The sequence below is a fragment of the Miniopterus schreibersii genome (genome assembly GCF_964146895.1).
Source record: "Miniopterus schreibersii genome assembly, chromosome: 16".
Lineage (NCBI taxonomy): Eukaryota > Metazoa > Chordata > Mammalia > Chiroptera > Miniopteridae > Miniopterus > Miniopterus schreibersii.
In genome coordinates this window covers 8,821,040-8,842,590 of record NC_138116.1, presented here as the reverse complement: position 1 = coordinate 8,842,590, position 21,551 = coordinate 8,821,040, and the positions used below count along the sequence as shown (strand labels likewise).

General features: G+C 37.7%; 1 protein-coding gene across 19 annotated transcripts in view; it reads right to left on the bottom strand.

Annotated features, from left to right (window-relative positions):
- Positions 1-21,551, bottom strand: part of BPTF (bromodomain PHD finger transcription factor) — a gene marked incomplete at its 5' end in the record, with an annotated part of 95,897 nt that overhangs the window by 72,285 nt on the left and 2,061 nt on the right. For all 19 annotated transcript variants that reach the window (XM_081115893.1, XM_081115882.1, XM_081115897.1 and 16 more), the window contains 2 exons: positions 3,167-3,390; positions 10,199-11,021. In XM_081115893.1, the coding sequence (XP_080972019.1) occupies positions 3,167-3,390; positions 10,199-11,021 (1,047 nt within the window). The remainder of the gene's footprint in view (positions 1-3,166; positions 3,391-10,198; positions 11,022-21,551) is intronic.

Here is a 21,551-nt window from a genome sequence, read left to right as displayed (position 1 = left end):
ACATGCTAATATAGGTCCTACTTTCATTTTTAAAAAAAGAAAAATTAGCCCTGCTGGTGAGGCTCAGCGGTTGTCATCAACCTATGTATGAACCAGGAGATCCCACAGTTCGATTCCTGCTCAGGGCATATGACCAGGTTTCAGGCTTGATCCCCAGTAGGAGGCAAGCAGGAGGCAGCTGATCAATGACTCTCACTGATGTTTCCGTCTCTCTCTCCCCCTCCCCCTTCCTCTTTCAGAAATCAATAAAAATATATTAAAAAAAAGAAAAGAAAAAGAAAAATTAGTCTACTTTTTGAAATTGAAACTTGATTATAGATTACTGTCATATTCTCTGCCACATGAGACAAACTGTAAGCTGACACAGACACACAGTCTGGGTAAAACCGTACAGTGATCAAAACCTAGAGACCCATGACCTAGTGCAGATCTGACTTATCTGTGTGACCCTGGGCAAGCTACTTAACCTTCAGTCCTCCACTGTAAAATGAGAAAACAGAAGCCCATTTGGAAACATTTCTCCCTGAAGTCTCATAACTGTTCAGGGGAGGGAATCACTAAACTCCCACTAAGGGCTCAAATCCTCTTTCAACTTGGGCAGCAATACGATACCTTGTATAGACCACAAGGTATATCAGCATCAACTTCAGGATATTAATGTTCTTTGGGTTATGATTCCATACTACCACTTTTATTTTATTGCTCAAATTGTTCAACCTTCGGCCATTGGGAGTCCTATGTCCTTTAAACACACCTCCTTCATTCACATGTTCATTCATTCATTCAGCACTTCCTTACTTTCTAGCACTACAAGATGCTCCAAGCTCACCTTGTGTTTCCCTTGCTCCCAGCCCTAGAAAGCCACCACTGCTAGGTATACTTGTTACAGAATTAGTATGTATATGATTACTAACCCATATACAGGGTGGGGCAACAGGTTTACAGTTGTCCGTATGGAAAATAATTCAATAATAATAATATAAGAATAAACTGTTTCGTGTACTCACACTATAAACCTACTTTTCCCCACCCTGTGGTGTGTGTCTGTGTGTGCGCATGTAACAGTAGCCATCTGTGTGTGTGGTTCATTCAAGCACTGTCCTGTTGCTTCTTTGTAACTTCTTTCTCTGAGAAGAGGAACCTGGTTTATATGATCTACAATGTATCTATTTGGCCAATACTAGTAATGCATAGTAAAGCAGTTTCAGAACTGATAACCTGTATTCCTCCATGGGAAATAAATTTACCAATGTATGTTTGTAAACAAGAAACATTTTTAATGCCATGCACCCAAGGTACTTCTTTTTGGATTTTTAAATTTCCTCGATTATAGTTCCCTTGTTTAAGTATTCTCTACCTTCATTTTTGTCAATATTTCTTAAGTTGTAGGTATCCTGAATGTTTCCTAGGATTAGAAAAACCCTGTAAAGAATACTGACCTTTCTGGTAAAGTGATTACATTTGAGCTGGTTGGAGCTATTTTCTCATACTCTCACCTTCTTTACTAATTCCTCTAAGAATTTGGAGCCAGTGCACATCTAAGACAGTTACAGGACAATTTCAAACAGAAGTAATTCCAACTGGCTTTCTGTCCTCATCATCATCTAAGTCATCCCAGGATCCTTTTTTTACACTATTTCCTTACATCCTGTGACCTATCTAAATATACTGCTTTCCGTTCTGATTTACCCTAGCTGCATTTACTCTTGCTAATAAATACACTAAACTTATCGATGAAAGTATCTCAAATCACTCTTTTTAAAAGAACTTTATTTAGAAAATGAAAATTATCTGCTTTTCTTAGAGCCATATTATTTCTCACTTTCAAACAGCTCTACCCTGATCTTCCATTGACAGATTTTCCAAACCAAACTGTTGTACATTCCACCCAACTTCCCTAGTGAAAAATCAAACATTGAAAACAAGACCTACTAAGTTTATACCATCTAAATTGGATGAAAAGCACAGGTAGAATGACCACAGGTCTCTGATTTTTTATAAAGGTTCTAATTTCAAATATTCTATCATGTTACCGCCCTATTAAGCATACATATATTTATCAGCCTGGATGTGCTTGCTTTAGATTTTAAAAACTACGGTACCCATAGCCATAAGAAAAACAGACCAAAAGGGCAGGACATACACACACACACACACACACACGGATGAAAGAAATAATCATCAGTGTCACATGCGCTTTGCACACATGTACATTCCATACACATTGCAGGAATATTTCAAAACTAAACTGAAAGAATTAACAAATCAAATTTTAAAAAACTCTACCTAGAAAAATTTGTTCCAAAAACAAGCTTTAAACAAGCGAAATAAAGCATTATAAAACACAATTACCATAAAGGTATTTGATAAAACAAATACAGTAAACCATTTACAGTTATAAATATATATAGTAAACTACAGAATCTAAATGATGGGCATATGGGTATTTACTATATAATTCTTTCACCCTTTGTGCATATTTGAAAATTTTCATAAAATACTAAGAAAAAAGAAAAATTCAACTATCAAAAACAGAATTACATTTTTCCTAAAGTGGATATATATGTACACAGAAACCAAAAGGTTCTAAATTTCAAAGGATGTATGCTATGTGAGAGGTTAAAAATGTCAAGTCACTAGGCCAGGCTGTGATTCTGACATTACTGTTCTGATACTCAAATTATTCTTAGCTATTTCAGAACCCCAATAATTTCTGTTGTTTTCATCTCGTAAAATCCCAAGTTAAGGAACACCACTAGAGTCCTAGCTGGGTAGCTTGGTTGGTTAGTGTCCTCCCAATCCGCCAAGGTTGCATGTTCCATCCCCAGTCAGGGCACATACAAGAATCAGCCAGGGAATGCATAAATAAGTGCAACAACAACAACAAAGTGAGGACTCCCAAAAAGGTTTAATAAGAGAGTTAAAGAAAACAAATAATTTGGGGAATATTAGTAATGATCAGGGCAAGAAACCAAACTCTATAAAATGCATAGCATCCCTAATTTATGTTGAGATGAACAAGGTTCTTCTGAGAAAATGAAATATAGAGAATTCAAGTAAAATATACACACTTGAAAATTTTAATGCATTTTCAATTTTTGTGTGATTTCATTCCAAGAGTTTATCTCAAATTTAAGAAAAAGTAAAATGAGGAAATTTCTCTCACCATTAGCTGCCGCCAGAAAGGATTTATTACTGCCCCTAGCCTTATTGGTCAAGTCTTCAGTTATGTCCATGTGCCGGTGGATTTCTTCACGCATTTCTTCCAGAATTTTGCAGAGTTCTGCTTCCCAGTAATCTTTGTCTAGACAGTCAATTAATTCTGCAAGCTGGACCTTTGTACTGTAGTACCAAATTTTCTTTTCATTTTCATTTTCTGTATCTTCTTCTCTGTTTAATAAAAGTATAAAAACACTTCCTATGTTAGACATAATGGCACTTATCTGAAAACTTCACCTATTCAGTGCAAGTTAAAATATGTAACACAAAGTTTGTGCACTAAAGCTCAATAGATTTGTTCACAAGAGATCCCTTCGAGTCTCATTCAAACTCAAAGCTTTTCTTATTTTACTTGCGCAACCTCTAATTATTTTGATTTCCCAGCCCTCAGCGGCTTAGGACAAAAGAATTTATGAGTAGTAGTAGGGAGAGGAGTTAGTACAGCAGCACAGAAAGATGTATCTAAAAACATGACACAGAGAAATAGGACCTCAAAATTCAGAATGTGTGAATTGTGGTGGAGGGACAGTCTTGGTTACACTTCAATCGACTTTAAGCGATGAGCAGAATTTTAACCAGAAGTATTTAAACTCTACACATGGCAGGTACAGAGCAGGTCCACATTACAATATAATTCAGAAGCATTTCCATCAAAATGATGTAAAGGTGGTCTGCTAAATTCTGGTCCTTGGAGGAGTCATCCCAATGGAGCAATAATGTCTCATCACTCTTCTTTTCTTAAGGACAAAGCTCAAACTGGAGAGGAGAGGAGCAGCTTCCTTTCCTGCTTAAATCTCTCCCAAGGTCCCATTCACTTTTAAAAGAGGTAGAGACTTCAACAGGAATGGTCACTAACTAAAAACAGGCACATTAATGTCTAGGACCAGACTTAGAGAAACATACGTGATGGTATTTATTCTCTCATTCAAAAGGAATTCAGGAGTGCGTGTGAGGTACTTGATGAGAAAGTGTCTACCCAAAGGCAAACTCATGGAGTTGAAAGGACTGGGCTTTAAGAGATCAGGCATTAAATGGGCTCAGTCACTTATGAGATACGTGAATGTGAGCCCCTGAGGCATGTTCTTCACCATAACAGTATTGTATTCAGGGCCACTGTAACAATCAAAGGTATGATGAAGGCATCTATCGTACCTGGACACATCATTAGTGAATAAATATAAAATATTATTACTATTAAGGCAGTAAATAGAAATTTAGCAGAATTCCAGGAATTAATCATTACATAATTCTGAAGGAGGGATATAATAAATTATAAATAGGCTATCAAAATTATCAAAATTTTTACAGAAAAAAGATTAATTTAGCTTTGCTTTTGCAAATCAGCATCTGCTGGCATATGAGATTAGTATGTTTCTGTTGGAAACTTTTTACAATTTCTGAATTTCAAGTCTTAAATCTGCTCTACATTTCACTCTATAATGGGTATTTCTACTGATTTCTTATTACTGAGCAATGACAATGGTCTTATTCTAATTTACAATGTTAAAGATGTCAGAGTCCCCTAATCAAAAAAACTAATAAACAGCTTTCAAATGGTAATACCAAATCAAAAATCCAATTAAGTGACATCAAATCAGAAAGCAGTTGGTGAGCTTTGACTGAGCATAAAAGTTACAACACTGTCTGATTCTTTATTTTATAAAACATCAACCTTAAGGATTTTCCATTATAAAGACGTTAAATTCTTTCTGTAATTGTTTGCTTTTTTCCCTCTTTATTCAAAAATATAGAATTTCAGTGGAACAAGAAAAACATTCTACATAAAAATGTTTTTGGGGTAGAAAACGTAATTTACAAGCATAAGATATCAACATTTAAATGAGATGCCATATACCCAGCCGGGCATGGCTCAGCGATCGGGGTTGGATTCCTGGTCAGGGCACATGCCCAGGTTTGCAGGCTGCAGCCAATCAATGACTCTCAGCATTGATGTTTCTATCTCTCTCTCTCTCCATCTCCTTTCCTCTCTCTGAAATCAATAAAGATACATTTTTAAAAAATAAATAAGTAAATAAATAAATGAGATGCCATAAAGCCCTGACTGGATAGCTCAGTTGGTTAGAGCATCGTCCCGATATGCCAAGGTTTCAGGTTCAATCCCAGGTCAGGGAACATACAAGGATCAACCAATGAGTGCATAAATAAGTGCAACAACAAATCGATCTTTCTCTCTCACAAATCAATTTTTTAAAAAGTTTTTGTGAAGTGCTGGAAACACACCTCGTGGGTGCAACAAGCAAAGTTGCTGTTATTTTCCTTATCTTTTGAAGTAGGTAGTATCTACCTTAAGACAAACATTTACAAGCGAGACAGCTGTTTTAAAAAAAAGTAGAAGTGCCCCGGCTGGTGCTGCTTAGTGGTAGAGCATAGGCCCATGCACAGAAGGGTCATGGGTTTGATTCCCAGTCAAGGCCACGTACCTGGGTTTTGGGCCCTGGTCGGGGCACATGCCAGAGGCAACCAATCAATGTGAATCTCTAACATGGATGTCTCTCCCTCCCTCTGTCTCTCTTCCTGCCCCCAACCCCTCCCTCCCACTCTCAAAAATCAATGGAAAAAATGTCCTTGGGTGAGATTAACAACAACAACAAGTAGAAGTGTTTCAGGGTACAAAAGGGACAGAGGTTCAGAGAAAGAAAGCCCTAAGAAATAGTATAAATAGGCTGAGACTTGAAGGACAAGTTAGCCAAAAGGTTTTTAGCTGTTTTCATCTGTTTCTATTTTGTTTTGGGTGGTGGGAAGCAAGGGAATTAAAGTACAATGTTAGGGAACTGTGAACTTTCGGTTAGAAGCAAAAGGAAGTAACTGAAAGGCTTTTCAACTTGGGGGGAAAAGGAGACCTGATCAGAACTGCTGTTTTAAAAATCATCCAGATATGGAACAGAGAACAGAATTGGGAAATGGGCAGTTATATATATATAGACCAGTCTGGAGGACACTAAACTAGTCTAATTGAGATGATGATGGCTTGTATTACGGTAGGGACACTGAAAATGAAGAGAAACTGATTCAATATTTAAGAGGTAATTAAAGAGCATAACAAACAACATAGCACAAAAGATTATTCTCAGGTTTCTAGCTTGAGCAGCTGGTACGATGGTGATCCCATTTACTAAAATGGGAGCACTGAAGGAAGGAAGGGTAGGTAACGTGGGGGGGGTGATGAGTTCCATTTTAGATATGTTATGTTTGAGGTGCCTGTGTGAACATGTCCAGGAGGCTGCTGGACATATAGAACTGGACATGGGCAGAAGGGTAACTGACGTAGGTCTGACGGCAGCTACAACAATACGTAGGTTACAGCTAGAATGGGAAGATGAAGACAGAAAGCTGTGTAGTTTAAAAAGTGTAATTTAGTTTATTTTGCAAATGAAAACATACAGAGTTTTTAAATGCTGTGTTCAAGGTAATTTTATTCATAATGAAGAGTGATAGGAAAAGGTCAATTTCCCTAATTTTGCAATTCCTATTTTACTGAAAGTCCCAATTTCAGAACAAATGAGTGACAGGATGAAAACAATATTTAAGAAAGGTTGGCTCTCCTATAATGAATTAAAATCAATTTCTACATTATTTACCCAATATCTTGGTTCCTCAGGTAGACTAAAAAGAACCTTTTATGCTTCACTAACCTGTACAAAAAACATTTTTAAATGCGTATTAAACAATTTAAAACAATGGAAAAACAATTTCTACAAACTACTAGCAATATAATTAAAACTTGTTCACTGCCCCAGACTTTGTTTCTGAAAAGCCCCCTTGGACATGATTCATCATCATTTTCAATTTCTGGGCTTCCAGGGAATGGACACACCAAATCTCCACATACTGTGAACCGAGAGCAGTATATAAGGCTTCGAAACTTTCACCAGGAGTACACATATAATCACCACAAGGGGGCACTTAAACTGAAATTGTTTTAATCTAACTGTAGAAAGATGTAAAATCTTTCAGATTTACTCAAATTATTGACAAGTAACACTTATCACTAACAATGACATTTAAAGTTTCGTATTTGACTTTACAAAGAAAATAGTCAAAATGTCAATGCATGAAAAAAGATACCCTTATTTTTCTGAAATCTTCATTAAATTTTGTATATTTTATTATGCATTTAGAAGAGCAATTTGAGGAACTATGATTAAATCTTTCAAATAAATGCATTTAAATGAACATTTTTATTGCCAAACATATAACTTATGTTTTAATCTAACTTTAGAAAGAATTTCAATTTAGAAAAGTAGATTATTTCATCAATAATGTAGCACAAATCTATCCTTAGGTGTTTCAAAGGTAACATCTTAAGTCCTCTGACTCATGTAATTTCAAAAGTTTGCTCTTATTTTATTCAACTACATTCAAAAAAGTTCTTTCCTGTTTGACTGAGTGTTGTTTTATATAGTGATACAGATTTATCAGGAAACAAAACTTTTTAGAATGCCACTTAAGTTACTTTATATTTTCTAAAAATGCCTTTGTCTCAAATTTTTAAAGATCTCAGAAGTACTCAGTCCAGATATTAGCAAAAACCATTATACTATCTCCCTCCCACTTTGCCTCCCCCAGGTATAAACACTGATTTTAACTAAATCGCAGCTAAATCAATGCAAGTTGCAGACTTCTCAAGATGATGACTTGGAAACTATGTTACAGTATAAAATTAGTTATTGAAAAAATGTATTTTGGGGCCTCAATCAGAAGGACTTGGGCTCCCAAAAATATTTTTATAAACAGGTTCTGAAAAATACTTCCAGCCCTGGCAGGGTAGCTCAATTGGTAGAGCATCATTTCGCTACACCAAGGTTGCAGGCTCAATCCCGTCAGAGCACATACAAGAATTAACCAATGAATGCATAAATAAGTGGAATAACAAAGCAATGTTTCTCTTTCTCTCTCTTCCTAAAATCAATTTTTAAAAAAATCCAAGTACCACTTTCTAACAGCCAAGTCCTACTTAACTTTTCTGAGCTTTAGTCTCTTCATCTATAAAATGCAGACAAAAACAGTACCTATATTATTGGGTTCTTGTAAGGATTAATGAAAAAAATGTATATAAAATGCTTATAACACTGTCAAGCATATAAGAAGTGCTCAATAAATGTTGCTGTTGGCTACTGTTATACTAACTAGTTACACCTTGGTCTAAAACCCTAAAACCAAGGCCTAGACCACTGATTATTGTGTAATAAGCCTTACAAATGTCAATACCTATCTTTATGTGAACCTCTGGCCTCTCTCTGGCCTGAAAGGGCAGCACAGGGAAGGAAGTGAGAGGCAGTGCGAATGAATATCCAAAGGATGAGGAAAGGCAGGATGGGGAAGGGAGGCATAGGAACGGGAGAATACAAGTGCAGAATCAATTTCACTTACTTCCTAATTTGTTCACAGCAATCCTAATGACTCTGAGCCCTTTGGGGAGGGCATTTGAGACTCAGTGAACATGGCCTGCTAACTGTCTACAGAGACAGTGCCACTGACTTTTCACTTAAAACGAAATAAAGCATTAAACTTTAACACAAAATGTGGTTATAGTTATCTCACCATTTGTAATGACCTTGCCAATAGAAGTTTCCATGCTACTACCCCAATAGCAAGATGTCGAAAAAATTAAATATAAATAAAAGGCACAGTAAACACCATGACCATATAACGTGGGAGGTGAGGGGCAATAAAAGACGTTACATGAATTTCTTAAAATAACTGATCCAAACCACTGTATATACAACTTTATACCCTGTCTCTCATATCAGTTTCTGGATTAAAGTAATAGACTGAATCCACACATCTCATTTTGCTCCCTCCTAAAACCCTCTTAAAACTGCTCAACAAATTTTTCTTTTAAAGTTTTATATATTTTTTATTTTTTAATATGTTGTTATGACTTCAGAGAGAGGGAGGGAGAGGGAGAGAGAGATAGAAACATCAATGATGAGAGAGTCATTGATCGAGCCCGCAACCCGGGCATGTGCCCTGACCAGGAATCAAACCGCGATCTCCTGGATCCTAGGTTGATGCTCAACCGGTGAGCCATGCCTGGCCGGGCAATAAAGATATTTTTTTTTTAAAAAAAGAAGCAATTTGGCCCAGGCTGGGTGGCTCAGTTGGTTGGAGCGTTGTATCGAATACCAAAAAGGTTGTGGGTTCAATCCTCGGCCAGGGCACGCATGGGAAACGACACATCAGTGTTTCTCTTCTCACGCTGATGTTTCTCTCTCTCTGCTTCTTTCTCTCTCTCTCCCCGCCTTCCTTTCTCTCTAAAAAAACAAACCCAAAACTTTAGAAGCTGAAAATACAAAGTAGCCCACTCCCTCTACCAAATTTCCAAAGAATATACAAAACCACACTACAACGCTGCCCAACACCAGGACTGAGGTGAATCCTCTGCTTTCCCACATGGCCTCCTGACCTTCCCACTGACCTGCCTGGAAGAGCCTCTTGAAAACCCTCAGGAAAGCAGAAGCCAGACTATTGACCAAGAGTCTGCTGGACCTATCTTCTGGGAAACTGCAACCACTAATGGACTAATGGCAGCACTGGTCTTTCCTTTGACAGCTGGTCTGTTGTTGCTGCTCCATTTACATAGACATAAGTAAAACCAAAAAAGCAGCAAGAAATCCTGCCACCACAGTGAGGGTGGAGATTACCTCAGGGTGGGCTGTAGGGAATATAACCGGAAAATGGCCTACAGTTGCATTCTGCCTAGTAACCTTCTATTTCCCATCCTACGCATTGAAAACAATGCTGTATATTTTGCTTTTTTTTATAACACTCTTCTTTCTTTACAAGTTTAAAACCTGTGCTAATGTACATATTTCTTCAAGTTGGAAATTACTTAACTGTACAATTGATTACTAAATCACAAAGATTTAAAACACATCAGCAGCACAGTTCTGCTACATCATGAAGGAAACGGGCCTAATTTTAAATACATACAAAAATAAAGACCAGATTTACTTACATTATGAGTCTTCGGTTTAAGAACCAGTATTTCCTCCGACTTCTGTCATATCCAATAGGTTCATGTCGAATATATGGTTTGTTTTTTTGGATTTCAGCAACACAGTCAGTTACACCAGGCACCTTATGTGCTACACAGACTTCGCACTGCCATTCATCCTCTGGCACCTCCTCAAGAGGTGGCTTCACACATTCCAAATGGTATACTGCTGAACAGGTCTCACAGCAAAGCAAATCCCCAAGTTTGTGACAAACCCTACAATGGTCATCATACTGGATCACCCCTTCAGACATCAATTCTTCACGAGCAATATTTGTGGTAAGAAACTGATCAACTAAGAACTGCAGAACCTTGATTTTGTTCTCAACTGGTCCATAAGGATAGTCCTCCGCTTCTTGGTAAGGAAGCACGTGATGGTACTCCTTATCGCTCTCACAGTACACCCGCAGCACCTCCGGCCACGTCATTCCATCTATGAAATACAGCGTGGAATTAACGCTATCTTTCAGATCAGCAGGTCCAAAGGTAGTATTGGAAGTGTCTTCTTCACGCAAAACTGCTTTCAAAAGCACAACGTGCATCTCCGCCATAAGTGTACACTGCTCTTGACTCACCAAAGCTGCACAGAAGTCCTCAAAGCGAAAAGGGGATAACCTTAAAACAGTGCCAAAGTTCCGCAGTACCTCATAAATGGCAATAACATTCATTATATGCTCATTAGGCACCATTAAATCCTCAGAGGACTTCGGAAATTCAAGGGGTGGGATGTCTTTTTCTTCCAATATTGGTGAACGAGGCCGATGTACTCTTGGTTTTCTCCTACCTGTAAATAAAGAAATGGTATAATTACATATCAACGTATCATTTCTACAAACTAAGGGTTTTCCAATTTTTCCTGTTTGGATATATACCTCAAAAATTATAACTATACTTCTATTTTTCTAATAACTGTTAAGCTGAAATAACACCAAGAAGCAATGATTTATCTCTAATTTTTAAGTCTAAAGAAAATCTAAATTCTGAAACTAGACCACCTTCTTATACCATATCCAAGAATAAACTAAAATGGATTAAAGACCTAAATGTAAGACCTGAAACCATAAAACTGAATGAAAATATAGGCAATAAACTCTGATACCGTTCTTAGTAATATTTTTTCTTCTGTATCTCTCCAGGCAAGGAAAACAAAAGGAAAAATAAACAAATGGAACTACATCACATTAAAAGTTTTTGCATAGCAAAGGAAACCATCAACAAAATGAAAAGACAACCTACCAATTGGGAAAACATACTGCCAATGATACATCCGATAAAGGGTTAATATCCAAAATTCATAAAGAACTCACACAACTTAACACCAAAAAACAATCTAATTAAAACATGGGCAGAGGGCCCGGCTGACGTGGCTCAGCAGTTGAGCATCAACCTAGGATGCAGGAGATCGAGGTTCGATTCCCGGTCAGGGCACATGCCCAGGTTGCGGGCTCGATCCCCAGCAGGGGGCATGCAGGAGGCAGCCGATCAATGACTCTCTCACCATTGAAGTTTCTATCTCCCCCTCCCTTCCTCTCTCTGATATCAATAAAGACATATTTTAAAAGGGAGGGCAATGATAAAGTATATATGTCGAAGAGATCATGTAAGAATCTTTTTAAAGTCGTTGCTTCTGGGGAGGATAAATGGGGGACAGGAAAATACAGACTAATTTTTAACCTTTTTATTTTTTAAATATGTCTATTGATGCCAGAGAGAGGAAGGGAGAGAGGGAGAGAGATAGAAACATCAATGATGAGAGAGTCACTGATCGGTGTCTCCTGTATGCCCCCAGTAGAAAAATCCTAAGAAATCTACCAAAAAAAAAAAAAACGAAGAAAAAAAGCTACCACAAAAACAAATGAGTTTAGCAAGGTCATAAAGAACAATACACAAAAATCTATTATATTTCTATTATAGCAAAAAAATTGAAAATTCAAACTTAAAAAGTAGTATCAACTACAATAGCACCAAAAATTATGTGTGCAGAAATAGTATGTCGAAAACAACAAAACACTGATGAAAGACAACAAAAACCTGAATTAATAAAGAGACAGAGTGTACTCAATTGGAAACTTCAATAATGTTAAAATGTCAATTCTCCCCCAAATTAAGTAAAGATTCAACAAAATCCCAACAGGATATTTTGTAGATATTGATAAGCTAATTCAAAAACATAAATGAAAAGGCACAGGAACTAGAATAGCCAAAATAATTTGGAGGAGGGGGGAAGAATCAAGTTGGACAACTCTTATTATCTTATTTTATGAGTTAACTGAAAAGCTACTAAAATCAAGATAATTGTCTGCCCGGCCGGGCGTGGCTCAGTGGTTAAGCATCGACCTAGGATCCAGGTGATCAGGGTTCGATTTCTGGTCAGGGCACATGCCAGGGTTGCGGGCTGCAGCCGATCAATGACTATCTCATCATTGATGTTTCTATCTCTCTCTCTCCCTCTCCTTTCCTCTCTCTGAAATCAATAAAGATATATTTAAAAAAAAAAAGAAAAAAAGATAATTGTCAACTAATCTTGATTACTGGCAGCAAAAGGAGACACAGAAATCACTGGAAGAGAACAGAGAATCCAAAAATAAATTCACACAAATATGGCCCACTGTATTTTGGCAAAGATGCAAAGGACCTGCAACAGAGAAAGGACTTTTTTTAACAAATGGTACTGGAACAATTGGACACCCATATACCAAAAAGAAAGAAAAAAGAACAACAACAAAAAAAGAACCTCAACTTCTACCTCACACCTTATAAAAAAATTAACTCAAAATGAATTATAGACCTAAATATAAAACCTGTAACTACAACATATCTAGAAGAAATCAAAGAAGAAAATCTTTATGACCTGGGGTTATAGTTTGGACAGGGATCAGAAAAATTATGACCTATAAGAGATTGGAAAAAATAACCAAAAGAATATTTGGTGATGTGACAATGGGTGAAATTCAAATTACATGTCCATAAAGTTTCATTGGAATACAGGTTTTCTCATTCATTTATATATTGTCTCTGCTGCTTTCCTGCTATAATGGCACAATTCCAACAGGCTGCAATCAAAATTTGAAACTTCTGCTCTTGAAAAGACACTGTTAAGAGAATGAAACCACAAGCCACAGACTAGGAGAAACAATATGCACATCACATAGGTAACAAAGCATTTACATCCAAAATGTATAAAGAACTCTTACTACTCAGTAATAACCAAGCAACCTAATTAAAACATCCTCAATAAAGTTTTCATTATCTTTCCATCAAAGATGATATACAAATGGGAAATGAAAAGATGCATATGAAAAGATGCTCAGCACCATTAGTCATTAGGGATAAGCAAATGAAAACCACAATGAGATATCCCTAATATACCTATTAGGGTTGCTAAAATTTAAAAAAAAAAGAAAGAAACTGACAACATAAAGTGCTAAGGAGGATATGGAGTAACTAAAACTCTCATACATACATTTGGAGGTCAGAATGCAAAATGCTGCAGCCACTTGGAAAAGAGTTTGGGAGGTTCTTATAAATATACAACCTAGAAATCCCACTCCTATGTATTTACCCAAGAGAAATGAAAACCTGTGTTCAAAAGGACCAAAAACATTATGCAAATATTTATGGCAGCTTTATTTATAATTGCCAAAACCAAGAAACAAGTGAAATGCCCTTCAACTGCTGAATTATAAATGATGTAGTACATCCATATTTCGGACTGCTACTCGGCTATAAAAAGAAATAAACTACTGAAACACACAGTTTAGATACAGCTATGCTAGGATTAGAAGGAAAAAGACAAGAAGAGAAATTCCACAGAGATTAATATGTGCATTTCAGAAATACTTTTTAAGTTCCATAAATAGAATATACTATAAACAGACCTCAAAGGAGGCAATGTTAACATACTGAAATCAAGCAGGAAGCTGTGACAGTAAAATATAGAAAATGCACCTACTGAACACTGCCATTCAGTATAAATCACTTGGCTCTGCAGCCTCCTAAGTGTGTGAATTCTAGAACACACCCATCAGAGAGGAGTCTAAGCATTAACTGTCTTTTCCTTTTCTTTTTTTAAAATATATTTTTATTGATTTCAGAGAGAGGAAGGGGGAGGGAGAGAGAGAAACATCAATGATGAGAGTCACTGATTGGCTGCCTCCTGCACGTCCCCTATTGGGGATCAAGCCCGCAATCCTGGCATGTGCCCTGACTGGGAAACGAACCTTGATCTCCTGGATCATAGGTCCATGCTCAACCGCTGAGCCACGCCCATCTGCCCATCTGGGCAGCAATAACTTTCTTAACAAATCTACAGTTTCAGAGTTGCAATTTAACATCACTTAAGTAACTAAAGAATTCTGCTAATAATAATAATAATAATAATAATGTATTTTCCTTGAAAACTATCAGTTAAATAATTTGGCCAGAAATTCCTGAGAGAGAAAAATTTATATATAGGAGAACCCAGACATGCTGGGACACACCAGTGTGTCACAATTCAGCTCACATGCCAACTTTAAAAATGTTATAACACAGAAACTAACTGAGTTATCAAATCAAATTTCTCAACCAAAGTCTCTGAATTTTAATCCTTCCTTCCTTTCTGTCCTACATCTATGATTATTAGCCTAATTTTATCAGAACTGTGAGAGATTTTCTAAAACTAAGAGTTAACTGTCTGTTCCTCTTACCAAGAACAAATGAGGTAGTCATCTCAAAGATGATCTCAAGTCTTAGTACAGAAATTCAATGCCATCATATAAATAAATAACACTGGGCCAACAAAGGAGGGCCATAGCCAAACTGCTGTGGCTACCCAGGCTGCACAGGATTCAGAGCAAATAAGGGACTAGAGGAAAAGAAATGCTAGGTAAATTCTCAGACTGGCAGAAGCTGACTGTCTACAACTGCACAATCGATCCAAGAGTACTTTCTGTGATGATATGAAATGACCCAGATGTTCTACATCTGTGTGGTGCAACACAGGAGCCACTAGACACGTGCGGCTACTGGGCACTTGAAATGTTAATTAGTTCCACTGAAGATCTAAACTTTGAACCTTATTTAAGAGCCACATGTGACTAATGGCTGCCATTCTGGACAGTAGACAACTAAGGATGAAAAGAATTCAGAGACTTTCTTTGACTAGTACACTCAGTTCAACAATTACCTATTGCATACTAGAGACTGAGCCAGGCACTAAGGAGAGATGAATGAGACCGTCCCTGCCCAAAAGTAGGTTCTAATGAAAGAGCCAGATAATTAACAGTCCATTTCGGTACAATGTCTTAACAAATAAAAATACAATGATAAAGAGATCAAGTAATCCTTCCTAAATGCTTATGCAGTTAATAACACAGCCTCAAAATGCATGTGTGGGCGGGTCAACGCTCTAACCATTGAACCACACAGGCCAGGGCCCAGCCTTCTTTCATCCTAAGAGAACTTTGTTTCATAATTTCTGTAATGAACAGCTTTTCCAAAGAATCAACAAGATGGTGGAAGCGGAGCAGAAGAGAAAACCAAAGTTCGGGAAGTTCGCCTCCAGTTTGTGGATCTTGACCAGCTGTGGGACACGCCCCAAGGGCTGCGGGCGCAACTGCACAGCGCCCCGCAGCGGGTGGCGGCTGAACCGGGCCTCGGAAGGAAGCAGAGGCGCCTGCGCAAGGAGGCGGTGCTGCCCAGAGATGCCCAAAGTGATGGAGACGCACCTACCGGACAAGATCATTCCGCCCATGATGGTGGGCAGCACGGTGGGCGTCTCCAACGACAAGACTTTCAGCAGGTGGAAATCAACCCTGAGATGACTGGTGGGCCACTACCTGGACAGTTCTACATCACCTGTGACGCGCTGCCAGCCGGCACCAGGGCCGCCCACTCCTCCAGCTTCATCCTCCTCAAGAAGCCAATAAAGGCACACACTTATTTTTTAAAACAACTTGTAACAAAATAAGTCTGCTTAAGATGATGCTATTAAAATTGCATTTGTAATGATCCAGCAGTTCCATTCCTAGGTTATACCCAAGAGAAATAAAAACATATTGCACAGCCAAAAACCTATACATGAGTATCTGCAGCAGCATTATTAACAACAGCCAAAAAGTAGAAACAGTTCAAATGTCCATGAACTGATAAGTACATAAGAAAAATGTGGTATATCTATGTAACAGAATATCATTCAAACATAGTACTGTTATATGCTGTAACATGCATGTTTCAAGGTTCACCTTGAAAACATCATGTTAAGTGAAAGAAACCACATATTATATGACTCCACTTATATGAAATGTCCAGAAGAGACTATCAACAGAGAATGAAAGTAGTGGTTGCCAAGGGATGGAGAGTGAGAGAAGAACAAGGAGTGACTATGCTACCAGTTTCTTTTAGGGGTGGTAAAAACATTCTGGAATTAGATAGTGGTCATGGTTGCACAACCGGAATATACTAAAAACCACTGAATTATACACTTTAAAAAGTGTGAATTTTATGGTAGGTATATCTCAATAAAGCCGCTATTTTTAAAAGGGAATTTTTATTAAATATTGCTTGTAAGTCATTAAGCAACTTAGATGTTCAATAAATGTTAGCTATTACTGTTACTATTTTTAAAAAATCATTCAGCAATGAAAAAATATTTGAGTAGCTCTGGCTGTGTGGCTCAGTTGGTTGAGCATCCTCCTATGCAACAAGAGGTCACAGGTTGGATCCCCAGTCAGTGCACATGCCCAGGTTGCTGGCTGGATCTTCAGTAGGGGGCATGCAAGAGGCAGCCGATCTATGTTTCTCTTCCATGGATGTTTCTCTCCCTCTCCCATCCTCTCTCTAAAAAAGTCAATTAAAAAATATTTTAAATATATTTATATATGTATATATTTGGGTAACATAACAATATCTAAAACTATGTAAAATAATTTGGTATGGACCAGTAGACAAAACAATTAAAACACTGTAATTATAGTTACATTCATTTTAATTATGTTATGATTTTACTCTCAATCTCTGAAAGAGTATTTTGCAAGTATAGAGTGTTTTGTTTTGTTTTTAAATATACCTTTATTGATTTCAGAGAGAGGAAAGGAGAGGGAGAGAGAGAGATAGAAACATCAATGATGAGAGTGTCATTGATCAACTGCCTCCTGCATGCCCCCAACTGGGGATGGAGCCCACAACCCAGGCATGTGCCCTGACCAGGAATCGAACCCCGACTGCCTGGATCCTAGGTCAAAGCTCAACAGCTGAGCCACGCCCCGCTGGCCTATAAGGTGTTTTTTTAAAGAAATTTTCTGCCTTCAGAGGCTTAAAGAACCAAGAGCATGAAAAAAAATTAGAATAATGAAGTCAGTGCTAATTATGAAGTTGAGACTATCACTACTATAAAGCACACATTCAAAAAGGAGAGAGACCAAGGTAAGTAACAGTACTCTAGGAAGACTTCTCCAGGGATGATGTCTCCCAAAAAGCGGGATTGGAGCCTGGCTAAGGAACAAGGAGGGTGGAATCTGTTCAACGCAAAGAGCATCTGCTAGGATTTGCTGCTCCTGTCTGTGTCACCCACATTACTGGTCCCCCCCCACCTTCTCACCCCCAGTATCCCACCTCCAAGGACCTGTAGTCACAGGGAGGACACAGGGTCTTGAGGAATAAGGAAAGAAGGACCTAACAGAAGAGACCATATCCCCTAACATCCCCAATCCTGCTGCACTAAGAAATTTCAATACGCAGCTCCATTTCCAAATATACACCAGAAGAGTAGATGAGCATGAACACAGGCTATTTATTATTGCAGACCTCAGACATACCTCTTTGCTCTCTCAGATCATTTTGCCCAACTCTTTAATAACTCTTTGGGGCCCTCATTTTCTTTCTCTTAATTCTCATGTTTTAACTTCTTTAGGTACTTGTACCTGAAAACAGATCTCATTAATTTTTCTTATAGAAGTATATTTGATCCACTCCTCTCTGTCTACACTTTGATGTTGTTGAAGTCTGGAGAATTCTGAAGTACTTCCTGACTTGATCTTCTCTCCAGTGCTATAAAATCCAGATTCCCACTAGCTCTCTTGTCCTCTTTTTTTTTCTCTTTTTTAAATGTTGTCTACATTTTTAAAAAAAATAATATATCTTTATTGATTTCAGAGAGAGGAAGGGAGAGAGAGAAACATCAATGATAAGAGCGTCATCATTGATCAGCTGCCTCCTGCACGTCCCCTACTGGGGATCGAGCCCGCAGCCCGGGCTTTTGCCCTGACCAGGAATTGAACTGTGATCTCCTGGATCCTAGGTCAACGCTCAACTGCTGAGCCACGCCCGGCCGGGCTCTTGTCCTCCTTCAATCCATCCTGTAAAACAGCTCTGCTAAACTTCCTAATGTCCCAATGAAATCATATCCCATTTGTTTCCAGATCTTCTAATTGATCCCCAATACCCACAAATAAAATAGATCTGAAATAGATTGGTGGGGAGGTGCTCCAGAAATCATCTCCTCCAGTAATTCTCTCCATCACGGAGGAAAGAGCTGGCTGCACCAGTGGCTTAACAGTATATCTCTGTGATTTGATTTGGTTTTGTTTCATGCTTCTGCATGGTGCTGATGGAAATAACATATTCCTTGGGTGTTCCAGGAGTGAAAAATGACTGAGGACCACTGATCTAGCCCAATCCTTACCCTATAGATGAGGAAGAAAAAAATATAAATGCTCCAGCCTGGTTATGTAGGTGCTGCCCAACAATGGAGCTTTACAGTTTATTTCCTATTCACACACTCAAGCTCATGCTAAACGGGGTTACTTATGACTGCTCACGCTTTAAAATCAGTGCCTTAGTCCGGCTGGGCGTGGCTCAGCAGTTGAGCGTCGACCTAGGATCCAGGCCACCAGGATTCGATTCCGGTCAGGGTGCATGCCCACGTTGTGGACTTGATCAATGACTCTCTCATCACTGATGTTTCTGTCTCTCTCTCTCCTTCTTCTTTCCTCTCTCTCTGAAATCAATAAAGATATATTAAATAAAATAAAATAATAAAATAATCAGTGCCTTAGTTCATGCTGCTTCTTCCTTCCATTTGTCCATCCTCACTGTCCACATGCTAATCCAGGAAGCATACGCCCACAACTACCTAGGGTATGATCTGGACCTCCTTTAAACCTCCACTACCCTTTGTACCTCACTTGTAGCAATCAGAAATTACAAATATACTGAAAAGACATTTGGTTAACATTGACGGAAATAAATATTGCCAAACAAAATCTGCTTCAGATAAATCTACAGTTCATTCATGGCATCTTATACCGCTTATCTCCACTGTAATAATCCTTAGAAGACATAAATCACTCTCTCTCTCCCAAAATAACAATGGAGCTTCTGCTTTCTGTAGTCATCAGAGGTTCCTAATTTCAAAATTCCAGCTAAGTATTTTCAGAAGCCCCACACAAGTTAAATGCAAGAGCTACTTCAGCTATGATTTCATTTTTTTAAATGAGCAAATGCTAGACTTGAAGGTGTTGTCAGAACTTCACCAAACGCCCATTCAAAATAGGTTTTTCTTACATAACCCTTCAAGGTATTGTCAAAGTATGTCATAAAACCTATATGCTATCCCTGACTGGTGTGGCTCAGTTGGCTCAGTGGTGTAATGTGCACTAAAAGGTCACTAGTTCACTTCTCAGTCAGGGCACATGTCCAGGTTGTGGGTTTGGTCCCTGGCAGGGGTGCTTACAGGAGGCAACCGAATGATGTTTCTCTTACACTGATGTTTCTCTCTTTCTCCCTCCGTCTTCCTCTCTCTAAAATCGATTTTAAGTTAAAAAAAAAAAACCCTATAGGCTAAAACAACTTTGAATTTTAACAGTAAAAATTAATAAAAGCCTTATTTAGCCAAATACCTCTAATTTATGCAAAACTAGATGATTTCAATTTTGTATTAACAAGTTGTCATGTGAGTACCTTACATACCCATTTAAATTTTTTCTCCATAAAAGGAAAACATCTAATCACCAGTGAATAAACCCTTTGAAATCTATGATTTTAGAAAATTAAGGTAGTAACATCAACCAATGTCTTTGCACTATCAACAGTTACATTACCTACAAAGTACTCAATAGATGAATGAGCAATTTCTTACACTAGAATTTAATGCTAGTACTTACGTCAACATTCTAGTCTACAAAGATTAAACTGAAGTACCAACAAAGTATATTCCTCTTTTAGCCTTGACAATACAGCAGGATTCAAATCCACCAATCCTATTTCTTTATGTGCTTTTGAAATATCTTAAACCAGCCCTAGAATGTTTTTACTTCCAAAGCATACCCACGTATACACATTTACCTGACAGCCTTCTTCCAAAAAACTAATGAAACTAGTGCTTAGCCCAAACAACTCACTGTCATGCACTATTACTCATTCTAGGCAAGTGGATATAGTCTAAAAGTTTAGAACACAAAATGTATTATTATCCCTTTTACCATAATCTTGAGAAATAATGTGTTTCAAAAGTAAAACATACAAGTTAACACCAGATCCAATAAAGAAAGAAAAATGCCTGGCAAGCAAAACATACTAACTCTGCTACTAAAAACATTCATTGGTCAAATTCGCCCATTAACATCTAATTAGACCAATTTTTAGTTTTCCAAATCCAAAATATTTAGAGGTACAGCACCCAATGAAGAATTACCAAAACTTCATCTATTACAAGTTCTCACCTACTGACAATCATTTATCCAACCAGTCTTTGATGAGCACCTGCTATTGCCACATGCAAGACACTCTGCTAGGAAATGCAGGAAATATAAGATTAATATATGAATATATAATCCTTAATTTCATATAAAGATAGGGTAAGTATATACAATTTACTGAGTGTCATTAAGAAAAACAAAATGTCATGTAAGTACACAAATATACAACTATTAATTACATCAATATTGTAACCACTTTTTTAATTTCCCAAGCCCCTAACTTAGGGCCTGGCATATAATAAATGGTCAATAAATGTAAAAAAAAAAAAAAAAAAAAAGGAAACCCAACCACAATTTGTAACTTAACTCAGCATATACAGTTATCAATCCTAAGTATTATTTGCCAGGTCTTCAAAGAGAGAACGTTAGCTGCACTGCCCTGCCAAAACACCCTGGGATAGTGTAATTCAGTCTCTGGGGGTATTTCAATTCTGGGCTCTTGGTAGAAAGGACCACATGTGATTCCTTAAAGTAAAAACTGTAACTACAGAAGATATACTAAAATCAAGTTGGCAAGAAATGAAAAGTGGCATAGTCTCCTCTACACACAAGACATAAAGACTGACACTTGATTCATT